The 21,998-nt window shown below is 31.9% G+C and overlaps 1 protein-coding gene across 5 annotated transcripts in view; it reads left to right on the plus strand.

Annotated features, from left to right (window-relative positions):
- Positions 1 to 21,998, plus strand: part of LOC135142820 (protein O-mannosyl-transferase TMTC1-like) — a 489,367-nt gene that overhangs the window by 237,860 nt on the left and 229,509 nt on the right. For all 5 annotated transcript variants that reach the window (XM_064074588.1, XM_064074587.1, XM_064074589.1 and 2 more), the window contains one exon: positions 14,388 to 15,001. In XM_064074588.1, the coding sequence (XP_063930658.1) occupies positions 14,721 to 15,001 (281 nt within the window). In that variant the 5' untranslated portion in view covers positions 14,388 to 14,720. The remainder of the gene's footprint in view (positions 1 to 14,387; positions 15,002 to 21,998) is intronic.

Genomic DNA, 21,998 nt, shown 5'->3' on the forward strand with positions numbered 1-21,998 from the left:
ATATGCAAATGAAATTATCTGGCAAGGTCTGCACAAGTTTGTGACCGCTTAGATCATGCGACACGGATGTCGGAATTCGTAATCATCAACAAAACACAAAATAAACATTCGCGTCAGCGTTATTCCCTAATCGGATATCGAGTGCATTAAAAACAAGAAAAGCTCCAATTCAATCATGTTTATTTACAGTATCGGGTGCAGCTGAATCGGTCCGATTTGCATGTGAATCGCGCCGAGCTTACACAATTAATATAATTTAACAAAATGTATTCAGGGATAATCAATTCGCTTGGTTAAATATATCCAGCGCAGACAAAAGCTCTTTTGAAGCCAGAAACTATGGTTTCCTACGTAATCGGGATCAGTTCTGGTTTCCAGACTACAAATCAAATTATCCTGCAACGTTCACGATGTGTACAATTCTGTTTTTCAGCAAATGGAGTTATCTTACCCGTGTCGTTCATTACTTGGGAAAGTAGATACGATCAATTCGGATCGGCAAGTGCGAAAATTGCGTTAATTTTTAACGGAACGGAGGAAATGGCAGACCATATTCGGTACGTTTCGGCGAGCCGATGCTAAAAAAGAACAAAAGAAGCGAGATTGATTCTTCTCTCATTTTGCGGCTGTCCTAACACTAATTACCGTTTAGGGTTTTGTTTCCTAATAATAAACAGACATTAACTCAACACGCTCCGGGTTTTTTCGGAGCGCTAAGGAAACCCTCGAAACATTAATGGGACAATCGCTGGAGATGAAAACGTGTCGTATTGAGGCATAAATTACGTGGCGGGGGTTTATGAGGAGTGTATTGTTCGATCGAAGTGGCTAAAAGAGACGTTGTTATTAATTTTCGAATGCTTTTACCCGAAATGAGCATCGGAAATAATCACCGGACAATTAATTTTTTGTTTATGTTTTTATTGGACTGTCTATGTACAATTTATTTTTATTACCCGGTTCCAATTACATCGTTGGGAAATTACTTGTAGCACGTCAGGTTTTGAAAAAAATGGACAAGAAAGAATAAAAGATTCACGATATCACGCACAAGTTTTGTGTAAAATTTCAAGCCTTGGTGTTTTTCAAGGTTTACGACTGGCTTCATTCGACGTTGTAGAGAGTTCATAAATTCGCGTATGACACTGTCGAGATCTAATTTTTGGGATCGATCACACTCAATGCTCAACACAGCTAAGTTGGTTAATCGTTTTTTACTCATCGTGCTTCGCAAATACGATTTAATTAATTTTAACTTAGAAAAAGATCTTTCTGCCGTTAAAAAATTATTGTCCATAAACAGAAACTTTGGAATATCTGTAATTTTAGTTATTTTTTGCTGAATAATTTCACCAACAACAATGTTTTTAAAACTAACGATTTGCCCACAGATTGCACTAGAAATATCTTCTTCGTATTTATTTGCCAACTTTGATGCTGCCTCCACAAATTCTTCGTCTGTACTATTCAACATTTCCTGTGGTTCCAGAAAAGAAAAATAGTTTCTGACGTTTTTCATGCTTTCAAACCTATCTTTAATTTGAATATTTAAAATATCAAGAGCAGGATAGAAAACGGTTGTTTTAAATTTTTCAGTGGGATCTTTGAAAACGGTATCTTCACATAATTCGTCATGAAACAGTTTTACTTTTTTTGTACGTTTATTTGAAAAAGAATTGTTAATTTTCCAGGTATCAGCACATTTCCTTGATTCCTCCATTATTTGTTCAAAATTGTCATGTATACTTTGAAATTTGTCTTTTAGATGTTCCATCCATTTACAAGCGTCATCTAAAGTAATATTTGAACTCTGTAAAGTTTTTGAGACCAAATTAACATTTTCTAAAATTTTGCATTGAAATACTAATAGAGCAACAAATGCAAATGAATCCATTTTTTTACGAAGAGCTACAGCTTCATCTATTTCACTTTTCTTTTTTGATGTTAAAATAATTTCAGCTCATAACTGTTGAGAGATTATATCTAATGGCAATTAGAGAATCAAATCTCGATGACCATCTGGTGGGGCATAACTTTTTTAAAGTTTTTTTTATAACACACTTATCATTTTCTTTCATCTCAATGTTGTTGTTGTTGCCATCTCGGTAAACTCTCACTGAAATAGACGTATATAGCATTTATTAAATCATAATCATAATAAATTCCTGGTACATTCTTAACAGAATCATTAAGGACTAAATTGAGGTTATGTGTATCGCAATGAACATATTCGGCGTAATGATGTTGTTTCAAGTTCTTCATTTTTTTTATACCATTTTCCCGATTTTTTAATTTTCATTTTCTGGATTTGATATCACAATTTTTCGTTTATTCAATTTTTCACATTTTCAATTCCTCGATTTTCCAATTTTCAATATTTAGATTTTACAACAATTTTCGTGTTTTCGACCGCAATTTTTCGATCTTTAAGTTTCTCAATTTTTAATTTTTCGATTTTTGAATTTTCCGTTTCTTCAATTTCTCAAGTTTTTAGATTTCTCGAAGCCTTCATTTTATACTTTTGCGTTTTTTCATTTTGAGTTTTCAGTTTTACAATTTTTCTATTTTATAACTTTTCCATTTTGTCTATTCGGAAAGTAGAAAATTCGAAAAATTGAAAAATCGGAAAATTAAAAAATTTGAAAAAATTGAAGAAACAAAAAATTGCAAAATCGATAAAACGGAAAATCGAATGGAATTTGTTTTTACGATTTTTTAACTTCGATTTTTTAAACTTTTTAATCTGTATTTCAATTTTTCGATTTTTGGAATTTTCTGTTTCTCATATCTAGGTTTATCAATTTTTTTGAGTTTTTCGATTTTTCCGTTTATCTTTTTTTTAAGTAAATATTTCAATTTTGAATTTTCCGATTTCGGCCTATTTCGATTTCTCGATCTTTTGAAGTCTCAAGTTTTCGATTTCGATTTCTTGGTTTTTCGATTTTCAAAATTTTCGATTTTTCTAGTATATATTTTAAATGTTCGAGTTTTTAAATTTTTCATTTTTCCCTTTTTTAATCTTTATGTTTCGATTTCCCGATTTTAATTTTTTAATGTGTTTCAATTTTTCCATTTTTGGAATTTTCGATTTCTCATATCTCAATTTTCCAATTTTAAAAATTTTTCGATTTCTCGATTTTTAAGTTTTCGCTATCTCAATTTTAAACATCGCAATTTTGGGAATTTTTCAATTTCTATATTTTTCAGATTTTCGATATTTTCATTTTCTCGATTTTGTAATTTTCATTTTCTTGATTTTATATCACAATTTTTCATTTTTCCATTATCTTTATTTTTTCAATGTTTCTTTGGATTTTATAATTTTTTGTTTATTCAATTTTTTACATTTTCAATCTTTGATTTTTTAAGTTCTTGATTTCCAATTTTTTTATATTTCGAAGCTTTCTATTTTATAATGAAAAATGAATCGAAGAATAGAAAAGAACAAAAACCATTCGAATTGAAAAATTGGAAAATCCAAAAATTGTAAAATCGAAAAACTATAGAACCTTGAAAATTGTAAAGTCCAAAAACTGTGACATTCAAACACCGAAAAATTGAAAAATTCCAAAAACGAAAAAGTGAAAAAGTGAACAACTTTAAAAATTATAATTATTAGGAGTGTTACATAATTAAAATGAAAACTAGAAAAACTGCAAATGAAAAATTAAAACAACGGAAAATTGAAAGCAGAAAATTGAAAAAATAAAGAAAATTAAAAACCAACAGGAAAAATTGCAAATCGAAAAATTGACGAAATTAAAAACTGTAAACTCGTGAAATTTGCAAACTCTAAAATTTTAAACATCTAAAAGTTGGAAAATCAAAAACTGAAAAATAGAGAAATCGAAAATTTTCAAAAATCGAAAGATTGAAAAATCGAAATTTTGGAAAATCGAAAAACCGAGGAATTCAAACTGAAAAAAGATCGAGAATTCAAGATGTCGAAAAATCTAAATATCTAAAATTTAAAAATAGAAAAATTACAATAACGAAAAATTTAACATTTAAAAAAAACACAAAATCGAAAAATCGAGAAATTAAGAAATGGAAAAATGAAAATTTAGAAAAACCAAAAATTGAAAAGCATAAAAAAAAATTAAAATGGAGTATTCGGAACGTAAAAAAAATAAAATCGAAAAATTGAAAAATTTTAAATTTAAAAATTCGAAAACTTGAAAAACCGAAAAACTGAAGAAATGAAAAACCAAAAAATCGACAAATTGAAAAATCTCAAAACTGGAAAGTCGAAAAAATCGATTTCCGGTAAGTTGAAAAATCAAAATTTAAAAAGTTGAAAAATGAAAATATCAAAAAACTGAAAAATATAGACATTCTCAAAATTGAAATGTTGAAAAATTGAGAAATCGAAAACTTGAAAAATCCAGAATCGAAAAAAAGAACGAAAAGTAAAAACATTTTAAAATCGAAAAAACGAAAAATCGAGATGTAAGAAATCGAAAATTCCAAAATCGAAAAATTGGAATACACGTTAAAAAGGTTAAAATCGGGAGATCGAAGCATAACAAAACATAAAATCGAAAAATGGAGAGTTTTAAAAATCTAAAAACCTGAAGAAATAAAAAATTGAAAAATGGAAAAGCCGAGAAATCGAAATTAAAAAATTGAGACATCCAAAGATCCGAGAAATGGAGAAATCGAAATAGCCTGAAATCGAAAAACCGGAAAATTTAAAACTGAAATACATATTTAAATTTAAAAAAAAAACGATAAATCAAAATATTCAAAATTCGAAAAATCAGAAATTTTAAAATCGAAAGATCGAGAAATCGATATATCAAAAAAGTGAAAAATTTTAAATTAAAAAATTGGAGATATTGAAAAATCCCAAAATTGGAACAACGAAAACTTGAGAAATCGAAAAACTGAAAAATCGATAAATTGGAAAGAGGAAAAATCGAAAAATCAAAGAATTGATTAATAGAGAAATTGAGAAATGTAAAAATGATTTTTTTTTTAATTGCAAAAATTGTAAAACTGAAATATCGAAAAATTAAGTAAACTAAAAATCGAGAAATCAAGAAATCGAAAAATTGTAATTCAATTTTGTTTTCTTTTTCCACAAAAATTTCGATGTCGAAGATAAAAATTCAACACGGATTCATAGACCATAGGTACACTGTTATTTTTTTAATTTATATAACATTTATTTGACAAAATTGTAGAACTGAAGAAACGAAAAATAGAAACATTGAAAAACTAGAAATCGAGAAAAAATTAATGAATCAAAGAACGAATTAAATCGAAAAATGTTCGTAAAGTCCAAAAACTAACATTCAAAGATCGAAAAATTAAAAAATTCCAAAAACGACAAATTGAAAAAGTGAACAACTCTAAAAAAAATTATTATTATTATTACATACCTAAAATGAAAATTAGAAAACCTGCAAATCAAAAATTGAAGAAACGAAAAATTGAAAACAAAAAAAATTGAAAAATCCAAAAACTGAAAAATTTCAAATTGAGAAAAAGAAAAAATATAAAAACTCGTTCCTCGCGCGTTAAAATATCTCGATTATTAATCACCTTTATTAACAAACTTGTTCGTTAAATAGCTATTAATTTACCTGATCTCATTTTCAATTCCAATGAAAACCCCTTCTTTAAAAATTGCACATTTTAAAAAAATATATCGGTTACGTTACGGTCTGCGCCCCTTTTGACGGTACGCCCCCCCGCATTGCGGGATCTGCGGGGGTGCTACTTACGACACTGCCGGAGAATTAATTTTTTGTTTATGTTTTTATCGAACTGTCTATGTACAATTTATTTTTATTACCTGGTTCCAATTACATCGTTGGGAAATTACTTGTAGCACGTCAGGTTTTGAAAAAAATTGACAAGATGAATAAAAGATTCACGATATCACGCACAAGTTTTGTGTAAAATTTCAAGCCTTTATTGCCGTTTTTCAAGGTCTGCGTGACCTATAATATGTCATCCAATGGCTTTGAACATGTTTTTATTACCCAATGATAAATGCCAATTAAACTTTCCAAATTTAAATCAAAGAGAATTATTAAATTGTTGTCTAATCCACCTGTATTAAATAGACTAGGCAAACTAGAATTATTCACATGAGGGATTGTCGAGAAGCCCCGCCCACCCACCCAAACTCATTTGTGCTCCAAGTGTGGGGGAATTAATATCTCCCAATACTAGATTTCAGTGACTACAGTTAAACCACTGAGAATCACGAAACTGTTCTGTGACAAAAAAGGACTCATTTATGTTAACAGTATTACAAAGGTTTGAATTATTCTCTATATCGGTCTAACATATCGCCTATTGGCTCTGAGAAATTACATAATTTTATTTGATACGAAACTACTCACCTCTTTTAAGAAATTGCACAAATTAGAATAAGTCACGTAAAGGGAATTACATATAGACCCCGCCCACCCACCCACGCTCCGCCTTGATCACAAAATTTCATTGCTCTCGTGCCGTTTGTGCAAAGTGCTCGCTACATCAATAGTCCCATTGAACCGTGTTCCAATTTATCCTAAATAATATAATTTATTGGAGGTTTTTATTCGTCCGGAGCTATGCTCGGCTCCATTCCACCGCAAAGCTCCAACTATCCCGAATTAAACTCTTATCAAAACCAACAACCTGACAATGCCCGCATTCCCTCCCACCCGCTTCCGTGCCAACCCGAAATCACTTTTTTCCATCGCGCCGTACACACACGAACCCTCACTTCAATACTGTCGTAATGGAGCGAACATTTTCAATTTAATAAATGCATAGAACATTTAAAGAGAATCACGCCATCAGAGTCGGCCGCACAATCGCCAAGGTAAACAGAGTTCAGCCTCTCATTACCATTTTGATTACGAATGAGCGGTTTCTTTGTCTTTTCCATAAAGGGCATTTATGCCTTAATTCGAAGGGTGTGCTTGCCCTTCATCAATGGCTCCTGCATCCGAATTTTCGGCTCCGATGGATTCGCCCATTCGGAATCATGGACGAATCGCATGCGGCGAGACGTAATTTACAGCGATCCTTGTAACAATCTGCGTATTTTGGCTTGACTGAAAACATACGAGGTCCTAATGCGCCGAGCCTGCTTGATTGCCGGTTCACAAAGGAAGCGTTTCAGCTTAATGTGTTGAGAGTAATTTCGAATTTATCCGGTTTATGAAAATTTTGGCGTCGCTAATTGTTACGCGGGGTTTGCATGGCTCGCACGAAAGCATTCTTAATCTGCTTATTGCAAACAATGGCGGCCACGACGAAAGAAGATATAAATTTTACTCTATTCAATTATTAATTGTTTGGAGGAGGTTGCGATCATCTCGGGCTATTATCATTCCGTGAAAAGAAATTTAATGGGAGCTTTCGCAAAATAAAACAGGACGATGTCGCCGCTTTGTGATTTTTTTTGGAGCAAGCGATGTCGCTGAAATATTTGCTTCAATCAAATGCGAGCGAAATTAAAAGGGAGAATGGTGGAGGCGCCGGGCAAACTCGATGAACCATGTATTTTTTTCAAAATACAACCTAAATTTGCGACATAACGTCCACAAAAATTAGATATTGTGCTTAACTTTACTTAAGGTATATTTATGATAATTTGACAAATACATTTTTCTCAAAGTATTTACATTCAGTAAGCTCAACTTGTCTAAAAAAATTAAAATGTCACCCTTACAACGACATCGCAACGATTTCAAGTAACGGTAATCCTCAAATTTACCAGATTTTTTTTATATTCATAATGAGCTTATCTTTTCCTTTTACAAAGCTCTTGAAATTTATTACTACATTTAGGATCATTTCGCACATTATATTTGACAATCTTGTTTGGGATATATCTCTTGAAACCAGAAAAAACTCTCATAAAAAGCCCACACATTTTCATCTAAATTAGGACCACTCGAACACGAATCCCAATAAATTGAGGCACCCACATCACTCAAAAGATCGTAATTGTGTTCAGCAATAGCAGAAATACAAATTTCAGAGAACAAAGGCAGTGCAAGACTGAAAGACTGAAATAGAGAGACCACGAAATTGTTATCTAACTTTTTGTTAAGCGAAAGCTCGAAAAATTTACAGGAAAAAATCAAAAGAATACTTCGTCTATCAGGCTAAACCACGCCTTAATATTTTATCGAATGCCTCTGAAAAAAAGGCGAATATTTCGGCTGTGAATAATAAATATCGTTAAAATTATTTTGTAATACGAAAAACACCCTGAGTAGTCAGTCAATACAATTATTCACATGAAGAAAGACTACAGAGATGCCCCGCCCCCCCACCCGAACTCCACCTCCATAAGTCACTCATCATAAACCTTGAAAATGTGGGCGGAAATAGAATCAACCAATAGTAAATCGCATCGAGACTATATAAATATAAATTACAGAGAAGTACGAAATTGTTGACTCATAAAATGGGCTCATTAATCCAAGAAACTATTAGGATCTACCTAAACAAATATGATACATAAGAAATTTTTAATTTTTCGATTTTTTCAGTTTTTCGTTTTCTCAATTTTTCAAATTCTTAATTTTGATTTTTTGTTATCCCAATTTTTTAATTTTCATTTTCTCGATTTTATATCACAATTGGCGTTTTATCATTTCCTTTATTTTTTCAATGTTACTATCGATATTATAATTTTTTGTTTGTTAAATTCTTCAGATTTTCATTGTTTGATATTTCGATTCGTCGATTTTCCAATTTTTAAATTTCTGAATTTTGCAATTTTTGGATTTTTCAATTTAACCATTTTCCGATTTCCTTAATTGACAATATTTCAATTGTATAATATTTCTTCTTTTTAATTCTCCACTTATTCGGTTTTTCAGTTTCCCATTTTTTAATTTTTCGATTTTTTCAATTTTTCGTTTCCTAAATTTTTCAAATTCTTAATTTTGATTTTTCGTTGTCCCAATTTTTTAATTTTAATTTTCTCGATTTAATAGCACAATTTTCGTTTATTCATTTCCTTAATTTTTTCAATGTTTCTATCTATTTTGTAATTTTTCGTTTGTTAAATTTTTCAGATTTTCAATGTTTGATTTTTTAATTCGTCGATTTTCCAATTTTTAAATTTCTCAGTTTTGCAATTTTTGGATTTCTCAATTTACCGATTTTCCGATTTCCTTAATTGACAATATTTCAATTGTATAATATTTCTTGTGTTCGATTTTTCACTTTTTCGATTTTTCAGTTTCTCGTTTTTTAATTTTTCGATATTTTCAGTTTTTCGTTTCCTAAATTTTTCAAATTCTTGATTTTGATTTTTCATTGTCCTAAGTTTTTAATTTTCATTTTCTCGATTTAATATCACAATTTTCGTTTGTTAAATTCTTCAGATTTTCAATGATTGATTTTTCAATTCGTCAATTTTCCAGTTTTTAAATTTCTCAGTTTTGCAATTTTTGGATTTCTCAATTTACCGATTTTCCGATTTCCTTAATTGACAATATTTCAATTGTATAATATTTCTTGTGTTCGATTTTTCACTTTTTCGCTTTTTCAGTTTCTCGTTTTTTAATTTTTCGATTTTTTCAGTTTTTCGTTTTTTAAATTTTTCAAATTCTTGATTTTTATTTTTTATTGTCCCAATTTGTTAATTTTTATTTTCTCGATTTCATATCACAATTTTTGTTTTTTCATTTCGTTTATTTTTTCAATGTTTCTATCGATTTTATAATTTTTCGTTTAGTAAATTCTTCAGGTTCTCAATGTTTGATTTTTCAATTCGTCGATTTTCCAACTTTTAAATTTCTCAGTTTTGCAATTTTTGGATTTCTCAATTTACTGATTTTCCGATTTCCTTAAATGACAATATTTCAATTGTATAATATTTCTTGTTTTCGATTTTTCACTTTTTCGATTTTTGAGTTTCTCATTTTTTAATTTTTCGATTTTCAGTTTTTCGTTTTCTCAATTTTTCAAATTTGTGATTTTGATTTTTCATTGGCCCAATTTTTTAATTTTCATTTTCTCGATTTTATATCACAATTTTCATTTTTTCATTTCCTTTATTTTTTCAATGTTTTTATCGATTTTATAATTTTTCGTTTGTTAAATTCTTCAGATTTTCAATGATTGATTTTTCAATTCGTCAATTTTTCAATTTTTAAATTTCTCAGTTTTGCAATTTTTGGATTTCTCAATTTACCGATTTTCCGCTTTCCTTAATTGACAATATTTCAATTGTTTAATATTTGTTGTTTTCGATTTTTCAGTTTCTAATTTTTTAATTTATGATTTTTTTTCAAATTCTTGATTTTTATTTTCCATTGTACCAATTTTTTAATTTTCATTTTCTCGATTTTATATCACAATTTTTGTTTTTTCATTTCCTTTATTTTTTCAATGTTTCTTTCGATTTTATAATTTTTCGTTTATCCAATTCTTTAAATTTCCAATGTTTTTCCTCGATTTTCCGATTTTTAAATTTTTCAGTTTTGCAATTTTCTCAATTTACCGATTTTCCGATTTCCTTAATTGACAATATTTTAATTGTATAATATTTCTTGTTTTCGAGTTTTCACTTTTTCGAGTTTTCACTTTTTCGATTTTTCAGTTTCTCGTTTTTTATTTTTTCGATTTTTTCAGTTTATCGTTTTCTCAATTTTTCAAATTCTTGATTTTGATTTTTCATTTTCCCAATTTTTAAATCTTCATTTTCTCGATTTGTTTTTTCATTTCCTTTATTTTTTCGATGTTTTTCCTCGATTTTCCAATTTTTAAATTTTGCAGTTTTGCAATTTTTGGATTTTTCAATTTACCAATTTTCCGATTTCCTTAATTGACAATATTTCGATTGTGTAATATTTCTTGTTTTCGATTTTTCAGTTTCTCATTTTTTAATTTTTCGATTTTTTCAATTTGTCGTTTTCTCAATTTTTTAAATTCTTGATTTTTATTTTTCACTGTCCCAATTTTTTAATTTTCATTTTCTCGATTTAATATCATAATTTTCGTTTTTTCATTTCCTTTATTTTTTCAATGTTTGGTTTTTCAATTCGTCGATTTTCGAATTTTTAAATTTCTCAGTTCTGCAATTTTTGGATTTCTCAATTTACCGATTTTCCGATTTCCTTAATTGACAATATTTCAATTGTATAATATTTCTTCTTTTCGATTTTTCACTTTTTCGACTTTCCAATTTCTCATTTTTCAATTTTTCGATTTGTTCAGTTTTTCGTTTCCTAAATTGTTCAAATTCTTGATTTTGATTTTTAATTTTTCCAATTTTTTAATTTTCATTTTCTCGATTTAATATCAATTTTCGTTTTTTCATTTCCTTTATTTTTTCGATGTTCTTTCGATTTTATAATTTTTCGTTTATTCAATTCTTCAAATTTTCAATGATTTTCCTCGAATTTCCAATTTTAATTTTTTTCAGTTTTGCAATTTTTGGACTTCTCAATATACCGATTTTCCGATTTCCTGAATTATCAAAATTTCAGTTTTATAATATTTTTAAATTTCTCTTTTTCTTTCGATTTTTGAATTTTTCGTTTCTTCATTTTTTTAAGTTCTTTATTTTCAATTTTTAGGTTTTCGAAGTTTTCATTTAATACTTTTTCGGTTTATTATTTTGCTATTTTACAACTTTGCAAATTTTTCATTTTTTTTATTCGAAAAATTGAGAAGTCGAACAATTAAAAGTCGGGAAACCAAAAAATCGGAAAATATAGAAAACTGAAAAAACGAAAAATTGCAAAATCGAAAAGTGAAACATCGAAAAATTGCAAATGGAGAAGTGAAAAGTTGAAAAAAATTAATTCATCGAACAACTGTAAAGAAGAAAACACGAATCAAATGGATAAATTGGAAAACCCAAAAATTGTAAAATCAGAAAATTATAGAATCGTCAAAATTGTAAAGTCAAAAAACTGTAACATTGAAAGAACGAAAAATTGAAAAATCGAATAAATCAAAAAGTTTTGAAAATCGAAAATTGATGAAACGAAAAATTGAAAAATTGAGAAACTGAAAAATCTAAACCTGAAAAAGCAAAAAGTTAAAAAATATAAAAACTGAAAACCGAAAAATTTCACATTGAAAAAAAAACATAAAAATCAGAACATTGAAAACCGACAATTTGAAAAAAATCTAAAACTCTGAACTGGCTCCAGCGTGAGTTGATCTAGCCTGATCTGGCTTAGTCTGACGTGACTTGACTTGACTTGACTTGACTTGTTCTTATCTGACTTGGGCTGACCTGACATAATCTAATTTGACTTAGCGTGTGCCGACCTGATCTGATTTATCACAACCTAGCTTAGTCTGGCCTGATTAGACCTGACTTGACTTGCTTTGCACAATTCTAAGCTGGCCTGTCCCACCGTGATTTGACCTAGCATGGTCTGGATTCGTCTAACGTGACCTGACTTGATCTTATATGACTTGACTTGGCCTAACCTAACCCGACAACCTGACGTAACCTGACATAATCTGATTTGACTTGGTCTTTACAGACTAGATCGGACTCGTCCTTGCCGGATTTGATTTAGTCTGGTCTGACTTGATTTGATCTTTTCTCTCTTAATCTAACATGATATGACTAGACCAGTTCTGACTTAGCCTGACTTGACTTGACCTAATCTAACCAGACAACTTGATCTGACTTGACTTGACCTGACCTGCTGCGAAGTGCTTCCCCATAGTTATAAAGCAATAAATTTTAAATTTATTGGCAGTTTTTTAAACACCCCTTCCGTCAAATTGTGTTTCTTCAGTTTGAGGTTGGAATCACAATGCTTGGACTGATTGTCTCCGACTTCGAAATAATCGTTGTATAATTATCGTTGTCCTGTAAAAAAATAATTAGCTTAACCTTTGCCCGCCACAAAATGGTGGATGCGCCAGTTTCACACCCGAATCGATATTTTTTGTTACCCTACAATATATAATTGAAACTCTAAAACAACACCGATTCCAGCACGCATTTCATAATTCGTTAATGGAAACTATTAAACTTATCTCGTTTTTACATATTAAAATCACAAAACATCAAGCAAGTGGAAAATGCCATTAACATTAATTACCGCATTTTATGCGGGCTGGCAAAATACATTCGCGACAAATGCATTATTTAAACACATCATAAAAACGTACAGCGCAATATTAAATTTATAACGAGCTTCTGTATCCGATCTCCAATGGCCATTAAAAAAGCAAGTGCCACTTAGACTGGAGATATTAAAACGGAATGGAGTGCAACGACTGTTTTATCGATACGTCCAGAGTTATGCGGCGATACATAGATAGTGCACGTAATTCTCATCAATGGCGTGGCGTACACAATAGTTTGAGCGTTTCGGATGCAATGGCACACATTTCGACGAAGTGCTATGCAGAAATACTGCAGAGGGTGATTTGTTCGACTACGAGGAGGAATGTTCCGCATGAGCGAATTTTAGACGGTTTTGGATCGAGATTAACTTGTGATATTATAAAAGTCTCTCCACGCACAAATATTTCATGTAACGAGAACGCGGTTAGTTGTGGAGTTCTCCAGGGTTCCATCGTGAGAGCGGTGCTATTTTTCCTTAACGTTAATGATCTCAAATTGGAAAAAGTGAGTGGCGATTATGTTTGTACGTTTTACGAGCTTGCTTTTTCAGTTTTATCAAAGGTTTTATTTGCGACGGAAACCATTTAGGATGTGCAGATTGCCTGTGTCTCTTTATTGGTATAAAATTGTTAATTATGCCGTAAACAACTTCATAAAATGAGTTAATGCAATTATCTACGTCTTGTTATTCGAAGGACTCGTGCCGGTTTATTTTCGTTACAACGATATTGATTGGTGGATGATTTTCGTCGTGGAGAAACGTATCACACTTTAAGAAATTAACACTACGAGGGGCTAAAACTTATTTAATAATCACTTTAATGAACTGAATTATTAAGTGAACTGTCGACGGCGTGAGTTATTGGAGTATTTGAAATATTTGAAAACACTGACCAAAGGAAAACGCCCACACTGTTAGCATAATTGTTTGTTTGATTCATTTCCATAAAAAGAAAAGCTTCGGGTATTGGAATGGCTTATATTTAGTATAAATGGAAGAAAATCGGGTTCGTAGTTAAAATATGTATACATTAAGAGAAATGGTGGATGCGCCGGGTCAGACTTTACATTAAAGCAAATATTTTCACTTGGCTGTAAAATAACACGAAGATTTCCTCTAGTTTTTACTTTGTACAAATATGAACTGCGGATCTACCTCTCAGTTTTTGTGCCACATAATATAAAGTTAAAACTGTATACACAAGCAAATTAATTCAGCTAACGAAAATACAAAAACTGCGACTACTTTAATTTTGGAGTGGAAATGTGAGTGTGTGGTCCATTTTCTCGACCTAACCGTCCCTTTTTGTTGCAGCTCGTCCTCCGCCCGGCCGCAGCCCCTCCGACCGCAATGGGCGCATAAACCACCGCAGCACCCATCGCAAAGCCGCCCATTACGTTAAATGGGCTAAGATCGATTGCCCCCGGCGACTTCTCCTTGCTCCTGATCTCCATAGAAGATGTTATCTCGGGCGGCTCCGTGTTTGCTTTAAAAATATCAGAATTTACGGTAGTGGCGCGATTAAATCGGGCGAAAGTGAAACCAGAAGTAATGTATCTGCAAAATGAGACTTCGTGGTCTTCATAACTGGCACGAATAAACATTCGTTGTGCGTAATAAAGACAGTGACCTTCCACCAGATTAGATATGAAGCGGCGTAGTGCGGGCTCTGCGCCTTCTGCCGAGGGGAAAAAGGCGCCCAGTTCGTGGCCCATATACAGCCTGGTGAGCACCGTTGCCGTGGCGTGCTATCTTAACGGGCTTAATGGCGATTTCGTGCACGACGACATCCCTGCTGTGACTCTCAATAAGGACGTCTTGGCGATCAACCCGCTCGCTCATTCGTTCAAGAACGATTTCTGGGGGACGCCGATGGCGGATCTCGCCAGCCATAAGTCCTACAGGCCGCTCACCATACTCACGTTCAGGTAAAAATTAAACTAGTTAACGCACAATAACAAGATATTGTTACACTTCCCTTCTAAAAGTGCGCAGTCGAGGTCTTTCTGGATTCCCCATCGCGACTTCCGCTTCCAGATTTTTTATTTAGCGAACGCGGTCCGGCCGTCGTCATCGACGATGAGTCATCATCGCTATACATACTAGAACCCATAGGCGTCGTACCGGGGCGGCGTATGGGTTTCTTTCGTAACAATATATGTAGATTACGAAGACTACAACTTCAACCAGTCAAAGCATTTATTATTAACAATAATTGACACACGCATCACATGACCTTACCAAAACGACACACTTTTTGTTATCGTAACTGTCACTGATCAAACTTTCATGCTTCAATCTTTTAGTCCATATTAATCTGATTAAAAGGATCGCATCACCAACACGCAACGGTTTCCTCATGTTTTAATTTTTTTTTATATCCAGACACTCGGTGTATAAATAAGACGCAAGTCGCACGGAGCGCTTACTTTACTCACTTTTAGTTAAGACGTTATGTTCTATTTGTTGCAAAGAGTTTTCGGTTTACGCTTTAGAGCAGTTAAAGTAAAGTGGGAATTAAACTGTGCAGAAGCGTAGTGTTACACAAGTTGTGTGAGAACGGATTCTAGCAAGTTTCCTTGAAGCGCTTACATTCCGCATTTTTTTTACACTACAAAAAATTAGAAATGTACTTTGCATAATCCGAGAGTAACGCTGAAAGTTGGTTGATGTTTGGAGAGAATAAAATTTGCGCGAATAATACAATTACATACAAAGTTAAAGTTTATTAGCTTAAATCAGTTAACTAATTTATGTAGACGGGATAGAAAAAAGGACGAAAACGTCAGCTGCAGTTTTGTGTGGAAGACAAACGGATTAATGAACACTTCAGGTCTAATTGTACAAGAACTAAGTATCTCGTTGCATTGAAAATTTTACGCCAAATCATGCACAAGATTGGTGGCTGCCACCCGCATAAGGAAGTTATATGTTCTTCTGTAGAGTGGGAGTGGTAACTAATAGAAATTGGTCTGTAATGGTGACTTTTTTGTTGTATTATTTATTATAAGATTTATTTCTTATTTCAGAAGAAAAAACTGAGAGAACGGGTGGGTGGGCGGGGCTAAGTTTAAGTCTTACCTGAAGAGTCTTTTATGGGCAAGCAATAGCCCCGCCCATTTCATTCCAGTTACTACTCTTAATATTGTTCAGTCTTATCGTTGCAAGTACTAACTCCGCCCACCCCCCCTCTTCTCATTTTAGCGACTAATTTTCTTTCTGTATAAAATCCACGTTTCATTCAGAGCAGTTAAAATTAATCACCGAAATGGAGGCGGGTGGGTGGGCGGGGTTAGTTATATGTTCTTCTGTAGAGTGGGAGTGGTAACTAATAGAAATTGGGCTGTAATGGTGACTTTTTTGTTGTGTTATTTGTTATAAGATTTATTTCTTATTTCAGAAGAAAAAACTGAGAGAACGGGTGGGTGTGCGGGGCTAAGTTTAAGTTTTACCAGAAGAGTCTTTTATGGGCAAGCAATAGCCCCGCCCCTTTCATTCCAGTTACTACTCTTAATATTGTTCAGTTTTATCGTTGCAACTACTAGCCCCACCCACCCACCCTCTATTTTCTTAGAGATATGTCACCTGCAAAAATTAGTCTTATCGTTGCAAGTACTAGCCCCGCCCACCCCCCTCTTCTCATTTTAGCGACTAATTTTCTGTCTGTATAAGATCCACGTTTCATTCAGAGCAGTTAAAATTAATTACCGAAATGGAGGCGGGTTGGTGGGCGGGGCTAAGTTTAAGTTTTACCAAAAGAGTCTTTTATGGGCAAGCAATAGCCCCGCCCATTTCATTCCAGTTACTACTCTTAATATTTTTTTGTTGTATTATTTATTATAAGATTTATTTCTTATTTCAGAAGAAAAAACTGAGAGAACGGGTGGTGGGCGGGGCTAAGTTTAACTTTTTCCTAGTGAGTCTTTTATAGACAAGCAATAGGCCCGCCCACCCGCCCCCTCTTCCTTCTGGTGACCACTCTTAATACTGTTATTTATTGACAACATTATTGTCTTATTACAATCTTTGGAAAATCTGTTAAACCGTTGGTGAGAAAACAGATAAATTGTTATTTTGTATAATTGTACCAATCTATCAAGGTTAATTTTACTAAATATATAGAATCCCCAAGAATCGAATAGAGAATGGACATCACTTGTGTCTTGTGTCATTGATTTATTGCTTTTTTAAGGTTATGTGCATCGTAATTGTTAAACTTTTGTAAAGAAATTTGTTAATAATTTGATTAACATCTGTTCATAGAAGTGACAAAAGTAGAGTGCGTACTTTGGACTGCCATGTTTTTGTCTTTAAAGTTTAAATAGACAGAAGCACACAAATAACGTAATTATAATTTATTCTTTATCTTGCGGGAAAATTCATTTCGCATTTATAATTTTGTTTAATTTTAGCTGCAAATTGCTGCTAATTTTCCAAAAATCAGTTGGGACGTAAAAATGTTAAGTTAGAACTTTCGCGTTTTGTATGTAAGTAACAGTGAGAAAAAAAATGAAGAATTAAAATAATCGAAAAATCGAAACCTTAAAAAATCGTAAAACTGAAACATTGAAAAATCGAAATATCGAAGAACTGAAAATCGAAAAAATGTAAAATTCAAAAATCTAAAATTCAAAAACCGAATAACGAAAAATCCATAAATAGAAACTCCCAAATTTAAAAAACCGGATAACTGAAAAATCAAAACTTTGAAAAACTGGAAAATCGAAAAACCGAGGAATCGAAAAATTAAAAGATCAAGAAATCGTGGAGTCGAAAAGTCGAACAATTGAGAAACCGAAATAGATCAAAATCGAAAAATCGAAAAGTTAAAAATTGAACAATTTATAAATTGAGAAACTGACAATTAAAATATTGAAAAATCCAAATCTCTAAATCGAGAAATCAAAAAACTTAAAAATTCAAAAAATTAAAAAATTGAGAGATTGAAAAATCCAAAGAACGAGAAATCGAAAAGTGATGAAGTCGAAAAATTGAAAAATAGAGAAATCGACGAACAAAAAGTTAAAGTTGAAAAATTGAAAATGCGGAAAAATCAAAAAACGAAAAACTGGCAAACTAGAAAAACTGATACAGCGAAGTAGGCCAAAATAAAAAATTGAAAAACTGATAAATCGAAAACCTAAACAATCAAATCTCGATAAATCGGGAATGAAAAATTAACAAATCGAAAAATTTAAACAGAACATCTAAAACCAGGAAGTCGAAAAATCGAAAGATTAAGAAATATTGAAAAATTAAAATATCGAAAGATTGAAAAATCTAAAATTTAAAAATCCAAAAATTGAACAATCGAAAAAGTAAAAAGGTAGACACATCGAAAAATCCAGAGGTCAAAAATGGAAAAGCCGAAGAATTGAAATATTGAAAAATCCTAAAACTGAAATAGCGAAAAACTGAAAAATCGAAAAATCAAAAAAAGTGAAGTCGCAAAATAGAAACCTTAAAAAATCGAAAAATTGAAAAATCAAAAACCTGAAAAATCAAAAAATTAAAAAACTGAAGAACAGGAAAACCGAAACACTCGAAGGTCAAGAAATGGAAAAATCAAAACATCGATTAATTAACAAATCGAAAAATTGAGAGTTTATAAAAGTCAAATTTGAAAAATTAAAAAATCGAAAATTTGACAAAATGACAATTGAAAAACAGAAAATCTAAAACCGGGAAGTCGAAAAATTAAAAGATTAAGAAATCGAAATATTTGGAAAATGCGAAAACTTAAAAATTGAAATATCGAAGAACTGAAATGAAAAATCTAGGAGTCAAAAATCGAATCGATTTTTTGATTTTCCCATTTCTCAATTTTTTGACTTTTCAGTGATTCGATTTTTCAGTTTATCAATTCAAGTTTACGAATTTCCGGGTTTTCGTTTTTCCATTTTCGATTTTTCAAATTTTCTATTATTATTATTATTCGACTTCCATTTTTAGACTTTTCGATTTCTCAATTTTTCGGTGTTTTAGTTTCGATACTTTTTCAATTTTTCGATTTCTCAGTTTTTTATTTTTTCGTTTTTTTAGTTTTTGAATTTTAAAATTTTAGATTTTTCAATTTTTCGATTTTTTGTTTTGATTTGTCGATTTTTCAATTTTCAATTTTTCCAAATTTTAATTTTCCATTATGAAGACTACATTTTTCGGTTTCTCTATTTTTCGATTTTTCAGTTCTTTGATTTTTCTGTTTTTCAATTTTTCGAACATTAAATTTTAGATTTTGTTTCAATTTCTTGATCTTTCGATATTTCAACTTCTTGGTTCCAGATTTTTCAATTTTTCGATTTTTAAAATAAATTTTTCGGTGTTTCAATGTTTTACTTGATCAGTTTCTCGATTTTTCGATTCTTCAATTTCTCTATTTTTTCAAATGAAGATGATTTATGGCCACTTTATACGATTAAACGGACGCTCAAAATTAGTAAAATTCATTAAAAAATACATTCTCATCGATATTGTAAAAGCGAAAGTAATAATTCATAAATCTAAATAATAAATAAACTTCGTTAGCGCAAAATGAGCTTTTGTAACAGAACGTACCATAATCTGTAGTCTTTTTACATCAAAGTAGCTTTGATGTTTTATATGTTTCCCGTATTTGCAAACATAAATTTTTGCCGCGATTATACCTATTTCATTTGATTAATTTTATAATTGAATTTATTTCGGCCCCTAATAAAATGTAATAAAAGTTATGACCGCGGCACAGCCACGCATTTAAACAGTTGTATAATTTATTGGATCTCCACTCCACCCGGTTTAAAAATAAAATTAAAAATAACACAATTCTTCGCATTAAATTCGAAATAAAATATTTCTAAATACGCGGAGCTCCGTCCGTGTGTTTTTTTAATATCTGTTTGCTCCGCTTTGACTCGTCAAGCGGCTTTTCTTCGTATGAATAGAATAAAGAATTTCATTCAGAAACACTTGATACGTCTAAGTTCCTCACGAGTTTCGTTTATTTATTATTTGTACACCGTCAGAAATCACGCCGCTAATTTGATTTTCTTTGATTGCGCACATATTCACTGTTCCGGCGAAAAAACTTTTATTAAGTCACGAAAGTTAACCCCGTCGCTGGATTCCCAAAGCCAACGGGTTACAAGATAATAACTTTAGAAAGATGCCAGTTGAATTTTTATAAAAGCAGAGTATCGGAAAAAAGCTTGAGCGACTCGCCATAAATATAACGAAGGAATAAAATTTTATTTTTATTCCCGACGAAATACCCAAAGAACGTGCTCTGTTAATTTCTCGCAGAAATTAACCAGAAACAGAAATAAAGTTTAGAACCGGACCGTGATTTCCGGTTTACGAAGCTAACTTGGCTCCGGGATTAAACTCGAAGTTTGCCAAGATAATGCACGTGTACACAGACGAGGGGCAATTCGACGGGTTTTTTGGAAAATTGCAAAAAGCGTCTTCGTTACTCCGATTGAATTCTGTCCACAAATTGCGGCTTTATCATTCCGCGCAGCGATATACCAAACAACAAACCAAAATTCGCCCGAAAAACCCGGAGTCATTCCGCGAATTTAACTTCATAAAGTTCGTTCGCATTCAGCCATCGCTCGAGTTTTTACGAAAATCTCCGTAAAGTGCATTGTAAGTAGACAATCCTAGAATTCCGGTTTCCGGATGCCGGATTTCGACCTCATTAGCAGTGCGCAGTAGTAAAATGTTGCGATATCTTTTACTATAGCGTTCGATCTGATAGTTCTATCTATGGCGGGCTGATGAAAGCCTCTAGTACCCATAATTTACCATTGTCTGTTCGAACGGCACTAGTGATGGGTAGATAGCGATTCAATATTTCCAAAACGGCTCCAACGCAAATGTCATATCGATTCTAGCGAAAGCCTCGCAATTTTAGTTCGGTGTTGTGTATTCCCTAGGAGTGCATAAAACTGCGAAAGCAGCAACATTAAAATGAGCAAATACTGCTGCCACAGCGGGATGAACCGCTGTTCGATGAGACAGATCGTAATTTAAACAACAACGCTACCGAAATTTGTTGAAAAAAATGTCTTCCATCAAAAACCCGTGTTATTTACAAACGAGTGTGTAACTGTGAAACTCAAAATGCTCATTGATTGCCCCTCGGGCGGGATTTACGTCAAAGCAATTAGCGAAAAAATCCCAGTTTCGTGGACCTGAAGAAAACAAGGCCTGGTAAATTGCTTCCGGTCAAGCGTATTTTTCTTGTCGAGCTCATGACTTTTGTTTTTCGCTTATTAGGAAACAGTTTTATGCATAATAGATTACAAGTTCGCAATTTTTATTTTCTAACTTCGTTCATGCATATTTAATAATGGTGAAGTGCCGCTTGACGGAGCAGCAAACGTTATCCAAAATTAATTTTGCTGGTAGATGACGCATTGTTGTCTATTTTTAAGAAAGACGCTGTTTGCGTTTTTAAAAGTTTTCATTTTATTTATATTTGCGTATAAAGTTGTTTTGACAAGAAAAGCTACAAATGTACAGTTGTTCGTCTCCCATCAAAATCGAGCTGAAGTTTCCGTGTTTCAGCATTCTCATTAAGTGTTAAATAAAGTATTAATAGTGTTTCAAGGAACATTTCAATATCTCTGGTAGTTAGCCAAGGCAAAGAACATATACTCCGATAACTTGAGTAGTTTTACGGAGAAACTTTAACTATTCATTTATCAGTCGGAGGAACTCTAGTCGAATCTATACTTTCAAAGTTTCGGGAACTAGGTGTAAAGAAAGACTCGCCTATTAAAATTCCAGCACCTCTGGAATATTCTAGTGACAAAAAATAGTGTACTGTACCGATGATACATAGTTTTGTTGAACAATTTTTTCCGTTATAATTCCCTAATGTTGAGAATGAATATTAAAATTACTGGTAGTTGAAAGAACAGGAAATTGTGAACAAATTCATCA

The sequence above is a fragment of the Zophobas morio genome, unplaced genomic scaffold (genome assembly GCF_036711695.1).
Source record: "Zophobas morio isolate AGI-343-1 ecotype UQ-CSIRO unplaced genomic scaffold, CSIRO_AGI_Zmor_V1 ptg000054l, whole genome shotgun sequence".
In the NCBI taxonomy this organism is placed as follows: Eukaryota; Metazoa; Arthropoda; class Insecta; order Coleoptera; family Tenebrionidae; genus Zophobas; species Zophobas morio.